The sequence below is a fragment of the Anser cygnoides genome, chromosome 2 (genome assembly GCF_040182565.1).
Source record: "Anser cygnoides isolate HZ-2024a breed goose chromosome 2, Taihu_goose_T2T_genome, whole genome shotgun sequence".
In the NCBI taxonomy this organism is placed as follows: domain Eukaryota; kingdom Metazoa; phylum Chordata; class Aves; order Anseriformes; family Anatidae; genus Anser; species Anser cygnoides.
The window spans coordinates 26884944-26906143 of record NC_089874.1 but is presented as its reverse complement, the minus strand read 5'-3'; the positions used below and the strand labels follow the sequence as shown (position 1 = coordinate 26906143).

At 39.6% G+C, this 21200-nt stretch overlaps 1 protein-coding gene across 4 annotated transcripts in view; it reads left to right on the top strand.

Moving 5' to 3' along the window:
* The window catches only part of SLC25A13 (solute carrier family 25 member 13), a 99860-nt gene that overhangs the window by 72452 nt on the left and 6208 nt on the right, over window positions 1-21200 (top strand). For all 4 annotated transcript variants that reach the window (XM_066991743.1, XM_066991742.1, XM_048075438.2 and 1 more), the window contains 2 exons: window positions 9445-9585; window positions 20938-21076. In XM_066991743.1, the coding sequence (XP_066847844.1) occupies window positions 9445-9585; window positions 20938-21076 (280 nt within the window). The remainder of the gene's footprint in view (window positions 1-9444; window positions 9586-20937; window positions 21077-21200) is intronic.

Here is a 21200-nt window from a genome sequence, read left to right as displayed (position 1 = left end):
TCTGTAAGAATTTTTCTTAGCGACTACAGGATTTGTTACCTATGTCAATATATAGGAAAAGATTTGTACGATGACTGACACCCACCATGAACACTGGTCTCTCCTGTGTATTTAGGACTCTTATCACTCATGCGAATCCTATATAGCCCTTACCATTATTAGACCAGTAAAAAGCTCCGGTTCCAAGATGTAGGGTAATGATACTGTAGGGCTATGATCTGCTAAGCCTCTAAATGACAAATCTGACTTAACCTCCTCGAATGAAAAAGTGCAAAAAATGTTAGGTTTGATTTCTGCTGATGCTGTAACTTTCCTTCAGGGATTCTTAGGTGAAAGGATGAGTTTGGGTAAGCTGTAAGTGCAACCTAAAGTCTCTTTATTTACAGTGGCGATAATCTTGTAGTCTTTTTTTAATGGTCTTTAATTTATATTAAAAAAAAACCACAAAACTACTCCGACTGATTTTAGTTGCTTTAGTTGCTCTTTTCAACCTAATTACTGAAAAGCTTCATTTAAAAATACTCTGATATTTTTTGATACAGCACTGGTTATTATTCTGATTGTGGGGTTATATTAAACAACTAAAACTATCTGTTAAATTGTCATAAAGGTTATTTTGGGGGTTTTGAAATGTTAGCTACTTAGTTAACACTACGGTTTGAGATGAGACAATCATTTTGCTTATTTCCTTAAATATATGAAACAGTTTCACATTTAATTGAAAAATACACACTGTGTTTCTGGAATTAACAGTGGAAGAAATGCAAAGATTCAAAATAGAGAGCGATCAGAAAATACAAAGTATTAAGAAAAACAGGAGAAGTATTATAGCATGGCTGAAAAGAAACAGCTATATAATATACATGGACTTGTCTGCTTATAGCAATACAATTATATAGGTAAATTGGAGGCCTAATGTTCTGCAAGAAAAGGGAGAAACATTTTGCTTTGTAACCTTTCCTTCTGCTCTCCCTCCTCTTTCCAAGTGCACGCAGTCTTTTCCTTCCCAGCTGCTCAGTGTGTGCTCACTCTATTAGCTAGTTTAAATCATGTAGCACAGTACAATTACAGACCCCGTACAGATCTGCTTTTATTTAAGCTGTCAAGACAATTTTAGGCATATTTCTAGAGACTTTATAGTAATCATCATAAAGCTGAAACATATTGGACCTGCTTGGACAACCTCAACTCTGCCATGGAACATAAAAATTAGATACGGTTAAGATGGAGTTCATCTAGAAAGTGTGCAAAATCCTGTCCAGAATTAATTTTTATGAGGGAATATGATGTGAAATTCCAGATGAATTGTGCCAAATAACCAGTCCAGTGCAAATAGTTTTATTAAGCTACTTACAACATTTATTTTATGTTTCAGAGAGCAGTAAAGATAAGTCCACATCTGAGCTGCATTTTCTCTTTTGCATTGTATTTGAGGTAGAGAGATGGACTACAACTCCTACACTTCTTCGATCTCTAACTTAGAAAAATTCAGACATTTCTAAGTTGGAGGCTAAATGATATTAAAGGTGTTATTCTTGTTTTCATTTTTCAGAAACCAAAATCTGGCAAAATTCTGATCTATTTGGCAAGGAATTCTGAGCTATGGATAAAAATGAAACTGAGCATTAAGAAGGCAGGGGCGGAATCCCTGCGTGTATATCTGAAAAAAAAAATTATGAACAACTCTTACCACAGAAAAGTCTTGGTATAGTTTATTGAGATACTTAAGTAATAATGGTCTTCTTTACAATTACTCATATTAACTTTGAAAGCAACTGGCATACATTTCTTTTCTTGCACTCTTAACCGATTTATTGTAAGATGTCTATTCTCCCTGTAGCCAGGGACTGTAACTTCCATTGCTTTAAAGAGCAGTTCTACATACACGTATAAAAGCCCAACAGTCACATTTCTTGTTTAAGAAAAGGCTCCTAATACTTTCTTTGTTCTTGATGAAAATAAGAGTATTTACTGCAGATAATTGATTTTGTTAAATAAATCAGATTTAAACTATATTTAGTTTAATTAATACAATGTAACAGAATATACTGTAATTAATTAGATATTTTAAAGTATAGTTTTCTTCTCTGAACCACTAATTGTAGTTATTTTCAGCATACTGGTTCTAAGTAATTTTAAACTGATACAAAAAAGAGCAGCTTGATACGGACTTAAATTTAACTTCACGTTTGCAAACCCATTGTGTTTCAACACTGCTTTGTTTTAATTGTCTGGGATAAATTTTCAACTAATCTTATTTTAAAGCCTTACAGTAAAGTTTGGGAAGGCAACATACGGTAACATGATAGCCCTTCCCAGAGGTTGTACCAAAGGGTGGGGAAGTTCCTGGTGTAGGGTTCCTGCTTTTCTTTGACCTCACCCCACATTTCCTTGCAGGTTTGGATGTTTTAAAAAATAGTTCGCTGCATCTTTCACCCGGTCATACCTGTTTAAACTGGACTTTCCTGAATACGTTAAGAAGTTATGCAGAACATGATATCGCTCTATTTTGAATTTTGCTTTTAGATTAGTTCATTCAATTTTAATTTTTTTCTAAGTGTATTTTCCCATAACAAATTAGATGTATTTTCCCCCTTTCCTTCCTCTCTTCTCTTCTTTTTCACTTCCTTTCTTCCTAAGGGAAAAAAAAAAAGAAAAAAGAGAGAGACGCAGATTAGGGGTGGAATTTTTACAAACTGTAAAACAAGAAAGGGTGCATAGATGTAGGCTGATATATTTCTTATTATAGAGCAGTTCTGAACTATTAAAAAGCCCTTTTTTTTTTCCAGCAAGCATACCTCATATTCTTTCCATTCTTTTTCTTTTTTACGATTTTATTAGAAATATTGACTGAAAAAGTTTATATGAAGATGCATTATAGCTTAAAACATAATTGTTTTGACAATTATATTTTATTACCCATCCCTTTCTCCTGTTACTACTTCTTTTACAGGCAGTAAAATATCGTAGTGTTTACCAGTACAAGTTCAAAAATAGTAATAAAAAAAAAAGAAAGCAAAACCTCAAGCTCAAATCAGGAATTAAAATCTAGCTTTCTAAGAGAAAAAGGAAGATATTTATGATGTCACAGTAATTTATGATGTGACCAAGAAATAATGGGTCACAGTTTTAATACAGCTACCATGCCTTAAGACTTGAAAGGTCTGTAAATCATTAAACGATTCCACAACTAGTCAAAATAGACAAGTAGAGCAGACAGAGCCAAATGTTAACATATTTGACAGGTCTGTAGCTTAATTGCTTTTATAATGCCAATCAAGAAGGCTCCACTTTGATTTTTTTTGGCTGGGCTTCTGAGAACTGAATTACCTATAACGGAGAAAATATCAAATCCACAATTTTAAATTATTTTCCCATGGCGGAGCTGGTCAATGCTTATAAACAAACCATACTCTTGTTTGTTTCTGTTTAGCCAGGTTATTAATAAACTACTGTAGGGAAGTTGTCACAACTTGTATCTGAGTCTTGCAAATCTGTACGAAGCAGTAGCAGGAATGTTCTTCTTTTCAGGCTAATTACAATTCTATTTATGAGCACGTTTACGGGAATGTTTGAAGGGGCTTGCTTTACGTTTTATGTACATGTGGACATTAACAAGAGTTCGTGATTATAGCAGTGTTCGCTGTTTGTGCTGCCCAAACTAAAACCTCTGCCAGACCAAGAGCAGTCTGTCCTCGGAAGACAAGAAAGATTAGCTGGGGAAAAACACAGTTCTGCCTGAGCAGCATGAAAGCTGTTTCTGTGCTAGCCTGGTTGGGGTAGTGAAAAGCAGATGATTGAGGGCTCAGGAAATCTCCTCGTGGTCTGAAGAAAAGGTATTTACTATATGAACTCCCATTGCTAAAGAGCATTATCAGAATTCTGTATAGATAGGACCACAGATGAGAGCACACAAAATAGCACAAGATGGCTTGTCTGGATTTTTGTAGCCTGGCTTTATCTGAAAAAAGGTAACGCAGAACCAACCTTTTGAGAACCCAGTATGATTTACCTTTGACACAGAGTGCCACATAATTAAGGTTTTCACCTTTGAAATATATAAGAAAAACAGTCACTTTGGACAGATGTCTGTTACTCAGTGGCTTTTCTGGTAGCAGGCAAGTCCATAGTGAAATCACCTGTGCAGCAGCTCAACACAATTCATCTGATGTGTTTGGTATCTTTTTGATACATAAACACCAAGACCTTTACAGGTAGTTTGGAGCACTGCAATGGCACTCTGTAAATCTCCCTTCTAAGCCTTAGAGTTAGTGATTTTGTGATAAATCATTTAGGATTGTTTATTTTTAGTACCGTTGCCCTTTGTTGTGCAATGAGGATGGTGATTCTTGAATCTCTTGAGTGCCTTTTTAATTTAGATTTATTTATTTTTTTAAGATGGAACAATCTTAATTTTGTGCCTGTACAATGCTCAGTACTTTAGGAACCTTGACTTTAATTAGGATTAATGTATGCTAGCAACTGCACGAGAAAACAAGTTGCATCGGGCAGGCGGCAAGGAGGAAAGGCCTGGAACTGAGCGTGATATTCCATATGACTGGATATGATAAATAGTTGTCTAGAAAGTTTGGAACTTGCACCAGTCTGTCGTCTTGTAAATCCAATAGGTAAGCAAGACATTTCAGACAATTTCTTTTCAAGAGGTTAATTGTATAATACGTTGCTTATGTGTTTTAATGGTTGCCATTAATTGCCATCCTTGGGTGATATTGTTGGAAATATTAACACTCTCATAGCAGTAGTAATCCTTTCTTCATCCATAAATGTTAAAAGATGGTATGTGACAATTTGGATAAAGAAGAAAGATCCAGTCTGACCCTAAATGCTCTTAGCTGAAAACAAGAAAAAGGCTATGGCTCAAAGTAGTAAATAAGGTTAATTTGATGTGCTAGAAGAGTTAATGATCAATAGCAATGAAAGGAAAAGAACCTAGTACATTCTTCTGGGATGGAAAACAGAATTTCCTTCGTGAATTGCAAGTTGTGTTATTTTCAGAACCTACATTGAAGCTTTCAGATGGAGATTTGAAAGCTTCAGGAGGGTTAGATCTGGTGTATTGATTTCTTATCTAGACTCACAGGGACACAAAATGCAGTTACATGAACAAGAATGGAAATTTCTTGTCTTAGTGTAATGAAGCAGGTGAAAATCTGTTTATTTACCAATAAAATTTATTACAAGGTGATTTGGACATGTGAAGGAGTAGAAAGCATTCTGACTTCTTAAAACTGGGGTGTTGTTAATCTGGTCATTATTAAACTTTTTTTTATTATTTTTTCAGTACAGGGTGGACTGTATTTCCCCATGGACAAAAAAAATAAAGCAACAAAACTATTCCTACTTCTCCTTTCTGTTCTGTGGAGTAGGAAAGTAGAAGGAGGAATGTGATAGATAGTAGCGTTACTGTACGAGGCTATACTGCCATCGAGAGGTGTTGGGTGATATCATACCAAGTACAGAGTTAAAGAACTGCAAAAGTGAAAAAAAAATACTTATAAACCTTCACATATGTATGGATGCATAGTAGCTGTCCGTGTCTTAAAACACACTGAACATTTTATAGGCATGCAGATTTCTAGTAATGTGTGTTTCAGGTTGAGGATGATGGAGGTATATCCCTTTCATTTTCTTGCTTTACATCAAACAAGACCATAACTGCTTGTGATCAGGTCAAATGTTAAATTCTTTCTGAATAATATGGGCCCTTTGTGGGCCCCTTCAGATAATTATGCACTAGCTCTAGGTATTCGCTCCCGTAAATAAGCCAAAATTGTAGTTTTTGTTTAATCACATGATAATAACTGAAAAGCAATGGATTTGCTTTTCCAATTGGATCGTTTGTTTCTTTAGAAAATGGAAAAAAAATGGAAGAGGTGATAAGGAATTCGTAGTTGGGGGTATTCAAGTTTGTAACTTCAGTCTAGAAAAACTGGTGTTACTGGGAGCTATCTATATCAAACATTTAATAAAAGTTATCCCAGAATGATTTTTGTGACGTTTAATGGAGAAATCATTAAGCTTGAGCAACCTGAGCTTTAAACTGTGTTTATTCTGGCCAAGAAAATAGTATCCCAGTTCTTACCTTTGGGAGTGTACTTTAAAAGTTTAAAATGAGGAGATAAACTTTTAACTGCAGAAGTTACCAAATAAAAAGTTAAACTTTTCACCAAATAAAATGAGCAGTATGATAAGACATGTTGCTTATGTTTTGTCTGTTTTCTCCACAACAGTTTATGCCAGTACCTTGAAGAGACTGAAAAAAAAATAGATGAATGAGATTTCCTTCATTGCATTCACTAAGTAAAAACTCAGACGGAAGAGAGAAACAATGCTATTGTGATTCAAGCTACTGATCTGGAGATCAGGGTATCTGGAGACTGTTACTAGTCAACCTAGGGGGACACACACACTGGGCATACAATTAACCTCCTTACCTTAAATCCCCTGCTTGTAAAACTGGAGTCATTGTACTTTCCTCACAGGAGCACCGGGAGGAAATAGCCATTAATATTTATGAGAGAGACACTTGCATACTATGATGATGAATAACACAATAGGAGTTACCAGTACTAGACAAGCAAGAAATCATTTCATTAGAGAGTATAGTAGCCATCTCCAGTTTGCTTCCGCTCCCTTTTGAGAGTAAGGATCTGCAGTTACCAGCATAGACGGTTAAATAACAGGGTGATAAAAGCTCCCCACCAGGCAACTGTCCCTGTTAGCACTGGGACTGCCTGTGCGCCGGCTGATGGCAAACCAGCCTTCGTCTCCATCGCAAAGTAGGCAGGTGGCAGAAACCCTCCTACCGAGACCTTCTGTCGGGTATTGTCTGCCTCATCGCTTTCAATTACTCATCATTTGATTTTTGGAGTATACCTCTGGTCAAATTCCGAGGATGACAAAGGTTGTGCAGTGTTCTGGGCTAGTACCCTGACGGTTTTGTAGAAAGGGTTCATTGGAAATTTCCAGTGTCTTTCGTTAGCTGTCCTTTGTGGGCAATGAAACCGGTAGTCCTCACATCTGTTTTTTTAGTGTTTTTGGTAATGGCTGGTGCATACGGGTCTCAGTGCTTTAAAAATTTGAATACAGTGAGCCTGCTTGTATGAGGTGGGTAAGTAATAGCATCCCCATTTTCCAAACGGCAAGCTGAAACAGAGAAAGGCTTGTGTGATTTAGCCAGAGCCACAAACATGGAATGCTCCAAATATCACCGCAGCCAGGTTGGACATGCAAACACAAACATTGGTGTGTGCCAGCACTTTAAACACTTCCCATTCGTTAAAATTCAGAAATTATTTGCCTTTATTCTCCTTTAAAATCAGGTATGTTTCTGTTTCCTTTCTCTAAATATGGCATTCGCTTAGAAACATTTTATAGATTTTTAAATTACTCAACATTTTGGTGCATTAATAATCATAAATTAAACTTAATTTTGTTGTCATCTTTTGAGTTTTGGTATGGTTTTCCCATAGTGAATATTAAAGAAACACTTCATGTGGAGTCGTGCACAATGAACTGCAAGAATCATACTGAGAGAAAGCAGTTTATTTGTGCTAACGTAGATCAGTTGATACGAATTGTTAAATAGTGTATTTTAGAGGATGGCTGTGGTGTAGCAAATTCGCAAATGAATATTAGCACCTTGCAATTGGGATATTATCCTTTTAGGAATAAAAAAAATGTGTGATGGCATGTGGGAACACTTAATATTTGTAATACATAGACCGTACTGTTTATTATGTAGGAATTTAAAATTCACCAGAAAGACCTTTCCAAGATTTTTTTTTGATTTTGAGACTTTGCAAGATGAGTAGGCAAGTAAAAGAAACTGTCTCATTTTTTTGTTTTGAGTGCTTACTTAATATGTTTTAAGTGCAAAACTGAAGTCAGCGTATATGCCAAATAATTTATCATTCTAATTTCTGATGGCAATAAGAATAGCAATTTTATATGTACCAGGATTCTGGTTTGGTAAATGCAGTTAAATTAAATTATGCCAATTTGAAAGTCAAAACCAGTTGAGTTACACAAGAGCATGCTTTTTCTGGTCAAAATAGGAAACATTTGGGATATTTTGGGGGTTATGTAAAGACTTTAATTTGTAACCACACCGTGTATGCTCAGTCTAAGTGGTAGACAAGAATAGTTGTTCGTGCGATTTGCCATTTCTTCAGCACATTATTTAAACCATATTACTGTGCCTATTTTTTATTTTGAATGATAGTTAATCTGAGCTGTGATTAATTCTTTTAACATTTGGATAATTTAAAAAAGATGTGCGCATACCGTACGCATACTAGACATGGCTCGATGGTAGTGTTTTTAAATGGAATTTATTTTATTTTAGTCGTTACCTTCTAGAAAAAAAAAATAGTTTTGTTGTGGGGAGTGTGGGGGTTGCCCTTTGGATATTCTGTGATTTCCGAACCTAGAAAGAGCATAGCTGCTAGGCCTTATAATTAAGAAATTAACAGAAATTAGAAGGACACTGATGAATTTTGGCCAGACAGAGCTTGAAGTTTTGAATACGCTTAGATTATGTTATGTAACCTTTTTTTCTTGTTTCAAATTTTTAGCTGGGGATCTGTCGGTGTAGCAAAAAGGTTATGTTCTATGTTGTATATTGTGAATGAAATGAACTTTGCTAGAACTAGTTCACAGTCTAAAATGCATCCCACCATTGTGTTTTAAATCCGACCAACTTTCAAGATCTGTTGAACGATACCTTACCAACAAACGGAGGCTGACACTTTAAAAACATTTAACAGTTTGTGATTAATGGAATCCTTCAGTCTGTAGACCTTCTCTCTTTCTTGGTGCACAAATAACGATGTGGAGCTCGGATTCTTGAATCAAACGGCACTTAATGACACCGAAAGTGGTATTTCATTGGGATTTTAAAAAATGAAAAGTTATCTGCAGTTCTGGTCTTTGGAATCCCTGTGTGCTTTGTTTTATGAATTCATGCCAAAATTGGAAAAGCTTCTGCCAGACTTTTACTCTTCAATAGTATGTTTTCACTTTCTAAGTACTGACAGGTTCATCTCAATTTCTCTCCTTAGTTACTAATTCTTTCTTTTGCTTCATTACTCACTTTACAATGTTCTTGGCTTGTCAGTATTGAATAAATTGGTGTTTGTGAATATATCCTTGCAGCAAGAATTGAGCTAGCTTTTGTTTGATGTACTGCAGTGTCCTGCAGTGGCTGACCTGCTTCCTCGCTGTTTTCTGACCATTCATCTCCTGTGGGGTAGGTTTCTTGCCTTGGGAGCTGCAGTTTTGTTAGCTAATATTAAAACTCACGTCTGCTAATAACTCAACTGATTGCAGCAGGATTAAAAATACCTTCCCTTGAATGTATCGAGACATTATGTTGCATATAATTTAATGAGTTAACATACTGCCTTCTACTTTTAATTTCAGGCTGGAGGTTCTCAAGTGATTTTTACCAATCCACTAGAAATTGTCAAGATTCGATTACAGGTAGCTGGAGAAATTACTACTGGTCCACGAGTCAGTGCCCTTACTGTACTACGGGACTTGGGCTTCTTTGGTCTCTACAAGGTACCTTTTTATTTATACATAAATTAAAAGCCAATCATGAATATTTCAAACCAGAGAATCACTTCAGTGCTCCCTCAAACTTTAATGAATGAACATAATTGTACTTCTTTTGAATTCTTTGTTATGTGATATTGTATCTTTATTTTTCATAGAAGAAACTGTCTTGTGTTTTTAAGTATGTGGTTCTTTTGAATCTGGCTAAAAATTCCTTTTATCATTTCAGCAGATCTGGCTGTAAGTATTGTTCACTGAGGATTAATTTATGATTCCTGATGTTCTGCCTGGTGTAAAAATAGACTTATTTTCATCTGCTTTCATGATATAGAGCTTACAGTTGTGGAGCGATGCTTTTGCTTTTCTGTGTTTGATTCAGCAGCTTTCCCAGATGTCATTGTTAATCTGGTGATGGGAATTAATTACAGCACAATGAGGAGTGAGGAAATACAGACAGTGGGAGCCCAGCGTAAAAGTAAACTCCTAAAGCAAGCTTCCTCTTACTAGTTTAGAAGAACTTCGTAACAAATAATCCTGGGAAAAGCTGCTTTAATGAATGTGCCCTATGCTTCTGCTCTCTCCATTATCATCCATACATATATATAAATATACTCGTAAATACATGAAAATAAAGTTAGGTTTAATATTAGACTGATAAACACACATGCACACACACAGACTACAGTAGGATTAAAAACATCTTTTGTAGATTCTAACAGGATGTATGCTTGGGTGTATAATTTAAAGGGCAAACATACTGCCTTCCCCTTTTAGATGAAGTAGACAAGATACAGAGGGGTATGGAAGGTCCTGGAATACTTTGAGATAGCCATTACACTAGGTATTGAAACAAAAATCGTAATGAATGCCGTACACTGCAGAGCATCATGTGGTGTTTCTTAAGATTTCACAGCTTATTCTACAGGAGAAAGCTTTCACACTGACTCTTTGTCCCAGTGTTACTAGTTCAGTGGGTAGGACTCCTCTGTTTCTTATTTACAGCAGTGCAACTGTAAACTGAAGATGCTTCAAAAACAACAAATGAGCCCCATCCCCCTCCTCCACAATATTTAAATTTCATCCACATTTTTAAGCTTACAATCCTTTTAAATTGTTCTTTTAACATTACAAAGAGGAAGCCTGCCCGGGGAGTAGATGTATGTATGTTTTGGCCTGGAGAGAAGTAGCAGGTCTGAATAGGATTTAATGGGGAGTTGTTTTTCCCTTTAAATCGACTTGCTAATTTTTTAGGTGTTTTACTGAAGCTGATGCCATTGTGTAAACTCCTAGTAAATGACATTACCGCGTCGATCAGGTCAACATTTACAACTGAAAACATGGATATGGTAAACAGTCTGCATCCCTGAGGCTGTGTAGGAATGGAGGCAGCTACTGACTTTTACATGAACTAGTAAAAATAAAACACAAAATGGGAAAGAATGACAAGCAAGTTGACTCAAGGTAGCATTTCTACTTTTTTTTTTTCTCCTGAATACGTGCTATTAGTTGTTCAACAGTGTTTGCCGTGTTTTTTCCATTTTTAAATAATACAACCTGATATGTTATGGCTTATTTGTGTTTTCTAGTGTATATACTTTGGGAATATTTGTAAGGAATACACGTGAACATGAGCTGTTACATCACTACTTTGCATTAAGACAGGCAGTGTTGTTTAATCGCAAGCTACGTGGTTTCATTGGCTCATTCATTAAATCCATTTATCTCCACAAAAAGAGCCACAGAAGGGGTTTTGTTTTGTTTTTACTCTTCTGCTGTCTTTGTTTCTCTCTCTCTGCCCCTTTCTCTTTTCTCTCCCCGACCCTCTCCTTGTATTCATGCCCTTTTGTAAGTCCAATTTGAATTCGTTGCCCGCAAACACCGGACAGATTTGACAAAACCAGAAAACTTGACCTGGCAGTCAGTCATCCACCCAACAGAGCACGGCCCACATCACAAAGCTCGTGTTTGAGTGCACCCTTAGTCACTGCTAGCTCTGCTGTTGGGCACGTTTGTGCTGTCATTCACCAAATATTTTGGCACTGGAGCCAAAAAATAAAAAAAAGCAGTCCTATCTGCCATCCTTTCCTTATACCACTGCGAATATTGGTGCAGCCACATAATAATCTGGAATGGGAAATTAATTAAAACTGAAGTCTGTTCCTCCTTCCCCCGTACAGCTTAGTTTACTTTCAGTACGGATGGACTTGCTGTGCAGCTCCTCACAATGGTCTGTCCACACGGAGAGAGGAGAGTGGCCTCACAGCATGGGGAACTCGTCGTTCTGCGTCAGAGAAGCTTTACAGTGCCTCGAGGTGCTTTTGGAAGCAGCGGTGTTAGATGCATCGGCATTATTTATCTGAATGCTTGTGCTGCAGCTGTCAGCGTTGGTGAGGCCAGGCAGGGATTAATACCTCATTGCATCGCGTGTAAGTCGCCAGCCCCAGAAAACACTGCCCAGAGGCATCAGTGGTCTAAACTGAATTTCAGCCTAATCTAGATCTGGAAGGTGCTATCTGTGTGGCTGGTGCTTCTTGCGAATTAATTCAGTGACTGCATTGACCAGTTGAACATCAATAATAAATACTGTACTGAAGAGAACTGAACTATCTTGAGAAATTTGGAATGGTTGTACTCTTAACTAGTCAAATTAGCTGTAAAACTATAAAACAGAAATGAGGATTTTGTGTCTATATCAGCACTTTTCATGCTGTTCACTCTTAACATGAGCAGGACTTTCATTTGCATCTTAAGACTTTGGTTTAGCTTTGTTTTTTGTATCCTTGTAAAGATATATCTGATGCCCCAAATGTATTTATTTTAGTAGAACTAAATAGTGGTGTATACGTGCTACTGCAGAAGAACAAAAACAAATACTTAATTTAGAAAATATTTTTGTTTATGAATCTCGAAGTTATAGGCTTGATGGGCCTTCATGCAAATATTCCAGATGTTTAAACACTGTTGTGTGCTAGTGATGATTAAGGACCAACTGATTCACTTAATTTTGCAAGTGAAAGCAAAATTCTAGACTTCTCAGGATTTTTTTCTGTTGTTTGTCTGAAATGTTTTTTTAAATTATTTTAAAAAAAAAGTTTAGCAATCCAAAATTTAAATGTAATATTTCATTTTGTAGTCAATATATTTTTTTTTTCATTTTTTTTCTGTTTGGTATGAAATATTTTCTGAATAATTCTGATTTTTTTTCTTTCTTTCTTTTGTGGCCAAGAGAAAGTAAACCCAACAAAAATTAACTGTTCTATCAGCTTTCTATCAGGTTCAAGAGCATAATGTTCCCTCTTCTCTGTTTGACCTGTTAGGAACTCTTGTAAAACGGCTCTAAGAAGGGCTGACTGCAGTTTTCTGCAGTGGTTTCCACCACTGCTCAGTATCTGAACATGAGAAAGTGACCAGCCAAATAACTCGCTTCCGATGACTGGGTTAGTAGAACGGCTCAGGTCGGAAGGGACCTCAAAGATACCTGGTTCCAACCCCCGAATGGCCATTAGCAAGTGCCCATAGTGCTGTGTCCTACACTACACGAGGTGAAGTTTCCATTCTAGCTTCGGGTCTGATGGCACTACAGGAAAAGGTGAACCACTTTCTAGAGGAGGCCATGGGATGGGATGGTACAAGAAGCTGTGCAGAGACACCATCCCCTGTTGCTTGCAGAACCTCCTTAGAGGTCTCGCTGTGAGAGGGGATGGAAAGGGATTCCCTCAGACTAGCAGGTGTCTGGTGAAATCCACAGAGAGCAAACATCACTGATTTTCTGTACTGCTACCAGTGGAGAAAATGGACTTGCTAGAGAGATTAAATAAATGGGGAGATATCACATTTTTAATAGAAAGGTGGACTCCAGAAGTTGTGATGTTATGTTGAAACTAATATTACCATAATGATATTTTTTCAAAATAGAAGCATGGGTATTTTCAAGCATTTGTATCTCTGTGATGACCGAGAACATTACCAGTCAGTCCATCAGCTCATAGCAGAGCAGAAGCGTTTCCACTGCTTGTCAATGCAAGTTTACTTCTGTGTTGATAAGTTACAAAGCTCTTAAATCAGGAATGGTCACCCAGTCCGTGGCACACTGGCTCTTCTGGTTCTCTCTGTGCTTTGGTGCTGTTTTACTTACCACACTGCAGGGACTGCATTATGGTTCTGTTTTCCCAGTTCCCGATAAATCAACTTGCAAGCTGTTCTGACCACAACAGATCAATCCGGCGTGCTCTGCTTAGTTCCTAAGAAACTTTTCTGCTAAAATTTGGGTGAAAATCTGTGAGTCCGGTATAGTAGTCAGCGGGGAAGAATGTACTGCCATTAATTTTACCTGCAGCCAGAAGGACTGACTGTACGTCAGTCCTAGCTTCACAAGGCAAATGCCTGCGTGTCTTAACAAGACCTACCGCTTGTTGTTTGAATTAGTTTATTTTGCATTAATTTCTAACCATGAAACGCTTTTTGTAGATTTTAAAATAAAAAACTTCCACGCACCCCGATACAGGTAATTTCAGTGTTCCTGTTGTCCGTTAACGGAGAAAACTAATGCACAGACAAATAAATCTTGTGTTACGTGTCAACAAATTAACAAAGGAAATGTTATGTCAACCTTTTTTGCATCCAGCTGAGTGAATCTTGTATTGATTATGGTCGTAATTATCACAGTTTTCTAGTCCAAGTGCAGAGCCAGTTGGTGATCAATGGGAAGCTGGGTCACGCAGTTTTGATGCCCCCCTACATTAGGGAGATTAATATTCTTTGGGGCCATTCATTGGTGTGTTAACATCGTGCTCTGCCATGCTGATGACACAGAACAACTCATGGAAGTGCTCTGCTGTGATCTCTGCTCTGTGCACGGCTGGACTTGCAGACGATGTTGGAGCACTTTGTGTTGAAAGCTGGTCTGGAGTTCATCCGGGCAGCGTGACTCGGTGTTTGTCCACGTTCATGTTTTTAAACAACAACAACAAAACTTTCCAACAGGAGGGGTCTTCCCTGCACCCTCCTTTTAGGTGGGTGAAGAAAGCAGTAAGGTGTCTCCCCTCTGCCCTGCTCTTCTCAGAGCTGGGCAGAGTTCCCTCAGCCTCTCCTGATGTGCCACGGGCTACCTGAGCGCCTTGGTGGCAGCGTGGCAATGTCTTTACTGTACTGGGGAGCCCAGAACTGGCTACTGGACTCCAGTCTTACCAGTGCTGAGTGGAAGGGGACCATCACTTCCCTTGCACCCTTGCTAATACAGCCCAGGGTGTGGCTGTCTTTACTGCAAAGAGGCATTGCTTACTCATGCTTAACTTGTCCACCAGCACCCCCAGGACTTCTGCTGCAAATTTGCTTTCTGGCTACTCAGCCCCAGCCTGTCCTGCTGCCTGGGGCTTTTTCAGTTCAGATGCAGGACTTTGCATTTGCTGTTCTGAACTTCATGATGTTCTCGTCAGCCCATCTCTCCCTGCTGTGAAGGTCCCTCTGCACAGCAGCCTTGCCCTACGGCACACTAGCTACTCCTCCAAATTCAGTATCATCCGGTAATCTGCTGAGAGTGCAGCCCATGTTCCACCAGTGTAGCTACGAAGATACTATGGAAGATCATCTCAAAAGCCTTGCCTACAGTCACGGTATACAACATCCATTGCTGCCCCCTTATCCCCAGGTCTGGCAGCCAGGTTGTTCAGTCACGGTTTGGTACACCCATAGTGGATGTTCCCAACATCTCCCTCGCTCTTCACGTGCTTGGGGACAGCTTCCAGGAGGATTTGCTTTGTAAATCTCCCAGGGACTGAGCTGTGTCCAAACAGCTTGTGGTTTCCCAGATCTTCCTTCTTGCTCTTCTTCAGGGTGGGCGTGATGTTTGTCTTTTTTTTTCAGTCATCCAGCCCCCTTGACTGACTCGACCTTTTGGCAGTGATAGCAGACTCCCTGTGCCGTCAGCCAGCTATCACAGCACCACTGGAGGTGTCTCAGCTGGCCTCACGGACTGTGCATGTGCAGATGGCTTAAGTGCTCTGCCTACTGGAGGTAATGCCGTGCTCCTGCAGGCTTTTCTAGCAGGCTCGTGTAACTGAGTAGCCTGAGTGCAGATTTTACTAGTAAAAAGCAAGGCAAAGAAGTAATTTCTCTCCCTTTTTCATGTTCTTTGTCTCTGTGCTTCTTGCCCCATTGAGCAACAGCCTCATAATTTCCTTGGTTGTCCTTTCGCTGCTGATGTGCTTACAGGAGGCCCTTTTACTCTCCCTTGGCATATCTCACTAGATCCAGCTCCAGCTGACTCTTGGCTTTGCTGACTCCATTGCTGCACATCCAAGCAGTGTTTCTGCCTCTCTCCTGGATAGCTTGTCCCAACCTCTGCTTCCTTTTTCCTTTCAGCATTGGAGCTCGCTCATGAGTTCCCTGTCCATCCGTGCTGGCCTGACATGCTCAGCTTTCTGCACAGCAGAACGGACCATCCTTGTGCTTTCAGGAGGTTATCCTTGAAGACCAGTATTATCTTCATGTTCCTTTGTAACCCTCAACATTTTTGTTTGGAGGGAAAATGCTATCATGGTGCACAGAGGTCCAGGTCAGATCATTTCTATCTCCTCTCCTTCTCTTCCTTCCCCACCAAATAACTAAAGACGACTAGATTTTTTTTCCTGTAATTTAATTGTCCATCATCATAAATACAATTTAAAATCGAAGCCTCCTCCAGATTCACACCACCTTCACTGGGTGTTAAGATACTAGCAGTTCCGTAATGATATGCAGCTTTGAAATAAAATTAATTCCAGCAGAAAGAAGACTTGATACATACAGCTCATTAGGCCCACTGCTGGCTTGAACCCCTGTAGTTCTTTAAAGCTAGAAAGCAAATATTTTTTTTTCTACCTTTGTCTAAAATTCAGAACTGCTTGTGTAAATACAATTTTAGGCCATTGTACTTCTCAAAACCCAGCTGCTCCTTTGGGAAGCACATTGCAGCGCTTTTGCAGAAGGAATTTGTTGCCTCTATTTGTCTTATTTCTGCCAGTAATTGTTGCTGTGAAAGCACCAGGGCATGGAAGCGTATGGGTGGTAAATTCTTCTTTAGCTGCAGATGTTCCGTAGATGACAGCTATTCTTAAAAATATAAAGACAGAATATCCCAGTCAGGGAAAATATCATTTAACCTAACGCAAAACACCATTTATGTTGGCAGAAGTGAGAAAGGATACATTTCAGGTTTTCACTATTTTTAATAGATTTCATGTAATTTCTGATCACAATAGAATATTGAAGTGATTGTACAAGATCAGGTAATCTGTTTTTTGCCTATCTTTCACAGCAGTATGCTCCAAGTCAGTTGAATTTATAGCATAGTGGTTTGCAAAGACATCTTTAAAATGTTCATGTACTGTTCAATGCTGTCACTGTGAGTATACCTACTTATTTTGTACATCATATGAACATATATAAAAAATATTTAACATTAATTTTGCAATAAATTATTACTCCTTTTGCAAATAATCATTCTGGATAATGTGACGCTCCCCAATTTTGTGCAACGAAGTTATTCCATGATCCCAAGAAGATGGGAAATAATATGGTAATGAAAGGTTCTGTGAAGAAATGATACATCGGTTGTGGTAATGTTTGTGATTACAATTCCTAGAAGGTATTTAGCTCAGATTCATGCCTGGTCTGTTACTGCCAACAGCACTTGCATTTCCAGAAAGAGCGAGAAAAGCTTCCAATAGTCTGTTCTTCAATGTTTTTTTTTGACAACTTCATAAACGGGCTTTCTGGTGTGTTGACCTGGAAAGTGTAATCTCAGTTGACAGGATGTGTACCAAGCTCCCACCTGGCAGCTTTCGATAACAGCTGAGGTATTTCGCCTCTTCAAGTTGTGAGTTTGCAGCAAGACGATGAACATATGAAACGGAGCAGAAAAAGTTTTGAATTATATTAATTTGCATCCAGCACGCTCGTTTGTGACTGTGTTCTCATACGTGAGAACCTGCTGTTCAGAAAGTTTATTTCCAAAAAAAAGCCCTTCCACCTAGGTGTTACAATGTTTGTCTGCAAAGTGAAGCCGAATTGCTGGCACAGCATCAGAAGTCAGTGCTTTATTCCCCCAACTTGATGTGCTAGATCAGTTTTGCGTGGTGGTTGGAGTAAACGCGTGTGAATAAAAACCTACAGCGGCTTTTAAGGCAATGTCATTTTACAGTAGAAAAAATTACAGCCCTTGAAAGCAAATGCCAGTAATATTTGTCTGACTGCTACAAAACCTGTTAGGTGCTGTCACAGCTCCGGCTCCAAAGGGTTAACTCGGTAGTAAAACCCAAGAAGAATGCAAAATGATCAAGAAATGACATGCTGCCTATTGTTTGTAGCTATAGGATCAAAATAACAATTATACATGCCAAATAAATTCTAAACCTGTAAAGGAGAAAAAGAGGGGGTGGCTGTAAGTACAGGTGCCAGGAGCATTAAATAACCCTCTCAGACAAGGTGCACCACTGTTGTCTTGAATGCTGCTGGGTCCCCCCAGTCTGGCATTTTTCCCCCTGCACTAGACAATGTGCATTCACTGCAGGAGACTAGGTTAAGCCTGCGCCTCCCAGACCTGCCGGCTCCTTGTGCCCAACCCGACACAGAGGTGCCTTTGTCAGTATAATTACCCTCCCCTTGTAGTAGAAACAGTTTGTTTAGGGCCTTATTTGCAGGTAGAGCTGGTATAAGCAGGAATTAGCATGCTAAAGAACCTGCCCCAGCACTGATTTGGGCTTATTTATCAGAATCTTTGACAATCGGTTGTGTCGTGTTGTGTTTTGGTTTGGTTTTTTCCTCCTCCACTGGTTTATTCAGTGAGATAGTATCCCAGATTAAGAGCCTTAAGGTCACTGAAGAGATGGAAGGTGGGAGCCAACCGGCGGCTCGGTGCGGAGGATCTCCCACCGGCCTCGTGCCTGGCAGGGCTGCGCCTCGGCTGCCAGAACAAACCCGGGCGGATGAGCCTTACGGCTTTCTGGGGATCGATTAAAACTCCGTACGGCTTTTCAGCACGTTGTCCACATCAAAAAGGTGCGAGAAGCAAAAATAAATGTTGCTTTTGCTTTTCAAGATGCTGCGGCCGATCTCCCGAAGCCTTCCTAATTGGCCTAGGCCTGTTGCGGATGATTAACTTGAAGTTAAATGAGGCCTGCTTTTAAACATGCTTTCCCAGGCTTTAAACGGAGCGATGGGGGGAAACTCTAGACCGTTGTGATACTGGAACGGAGCCAATCCGGGTTATTGTTAAAGTGGATCCAAGTTTTGATCCAGGTTCTGTTTACACTCAGCCAACTAAGTTGATGGGCGTCCTCTCGGTGTCCCTGCACGCAGGTTATTAGTGACAGTAGCAACGTGCTCGTTCTGTCCTGTGAAAAAGTGCTTTTTAACGAAGGGGGAGGAATATGAGCAGCCCCGGTTCGGCTAAGAGTTGCTTGCAGTTGGAGTTTATTGACTTCCGTAAGTTATTTTAGCTATGTAGAGATATTTCGGAGTATGAACAAAATGCGGGGGAAAAATGTGCACGGTGTTTAACGGCAACACTGCAAGGAAAATAAAAGTAATGTGCCCTGAGGGCAAAGGCAGCGAGGAGATCTGCTCCGAGGAGAAGTATGCTCTAAAAATAAATCTTTGAAGAAACCGTGTTGGGCTGGGAATGTTTCGTTAGTGAATTTCGTAATTTTTCTGTGAGGTAAGTGCAGTGCAGACATTTGATCATTAAAAAGTTGTTTTTTCATACAGAGCTCGGTAAAACCCTAGTGTTTTGGTTTTTTTTTTTGGAACGGACTGTCAGGGGACATGGGCAGCTCCCAGTCTGAGAAGGACAAGCAGCTGAGGAGGGGCTGTGGAGAGAAGCGGGTTCCAGCAGAGCGTGTTGTGCTCACTGCGCTCGGCAGGTCCGTGCCGTACGGGACGTCTGACGAGAAGATCTAATGGCTGCTCTTAGATAAAATCTCTGCTTTCTCAGAGGTGTTCTCAATATACACATATTAGCGTCTCCTGTGGATGGGCTTACAGAAAGTGATTTTACCATATTGCCCTCCCTGACAGGCGTCTTTGCAGTATTTCTGACACCTTGCAACTCTTGCGTGTTTGCTGGGTAACCAGCATCCAGCTTGCATCAGCAGTCTGTTTTCACTCCTGTTACAGTACAAGCTAAGCTCACAGATATGAGCAGGCGTATCATTAGGTTTAATTAAATTCTGGGCGTATTAGCACGTCACCTGTGAAATGCCTGGCAGCGAGCCATGCCCTGGTGGAACTGTACACCCAAGTGCAGTAACGAGGGCATCCCAGGAGGGCTGGTGGATGAACCTCAAGTAGTTTCACCACAACTCCACCCTGGCTTCAAAGAGAGGAGGCTTAGCCTCATCCGCCAGGCGTTTCTTTCTGAAGCTTGAGTTCACCCGTTTCCTAAATCCACCTCCTGTTTGTGTCTGCCCGCCTGTCTCAGCCCTGGTGTGTCCAGGCTCAGGTGTCTTCTGGACCTCTGTGCTGGGCAAAAGCAGGCTGCAAGTCCCTTTTGCTGTTGGAGCGGGGATATTATTTGGTATTATGCTTTGGTTGACCTCCTATAGTGGCTTTTTTTATTTTACCTCTCATGCTAGAAAAACTAGCAAGCTTTGCTTGCTGCTACCCCAAAGTTTTCCTTGCCTGTTTACTGCCCTCTTAATTTGCAACCCTTTGTGCTGCTACTAACTACGTTGGCTGTTTGTACCAATAAGCAAATCGGCAGCAAGAGCTGAAGCTTGAAAACAAGCTGTATCCCAGATCACTTGTACTTCAAAAATCACAAATAAATCACCCCGTTACTGTTGTGTGAAAGGGCTGGTGTTCTGGCCCTCTTTCTTCCCCTTGATACATGTTGCAATATCACTTGCAATGTCTGCACAGATGTATGGACCAGGCACTGTTTTCTCTGAGGTATTTATTGTAAGTGGGAATGAGAAGGGATGGAGCTGACCTGTGACTTTTCTTCAGACATACCCTGAACTTCCTTTGCAGGCACATGGCTAAAGCATCAACTATTTACTACTTCTCAAAGGTATTATCAGAGTTTATGCCAGCACATGACATTTTCTGTATTACCAATAAATAACTACACTATTAGGGAGTGAGGGAGAACAAGCAGACAAGATAAATATAATTATAAGAATTACTGAATCAAGAAACAATGCACAGACACTACTCACCAGAGTGAAACACATATATCTCACAAAATTTTGAGAGGAGTTGGTTTTCCTATAAGCCCTTTGTGACAAAACAAAAATTGTGATGTTGCTCCATTTTCTGGTGTTCACAGTTCATCGTGTTAAACTTGTTCATTCTCAAAACCTGTTCTCTTTTTCAACACAGGGTGCTAAGGCGTGTTTTTTGCGTGACATTCCCTTCTCTGCTATTTACTTCCCCTGCTACGCTCATTTGAAATCTTCATTCGCAAATGAGGATGGGAGGGTCAGCCCTGGAAATCTGCTCTTGGCTGGATCTATAGCTGGTAAGTGCCCCAACGTCTTTCTGCGTGCCGGTATATCGCACCTGCAGTGCAGTAGTTACAGCAATGGGAACTCTGAAAAGCTCAGAGCTGTACAAGTTCTGCAGCCTTGTGCCCAATAACATTT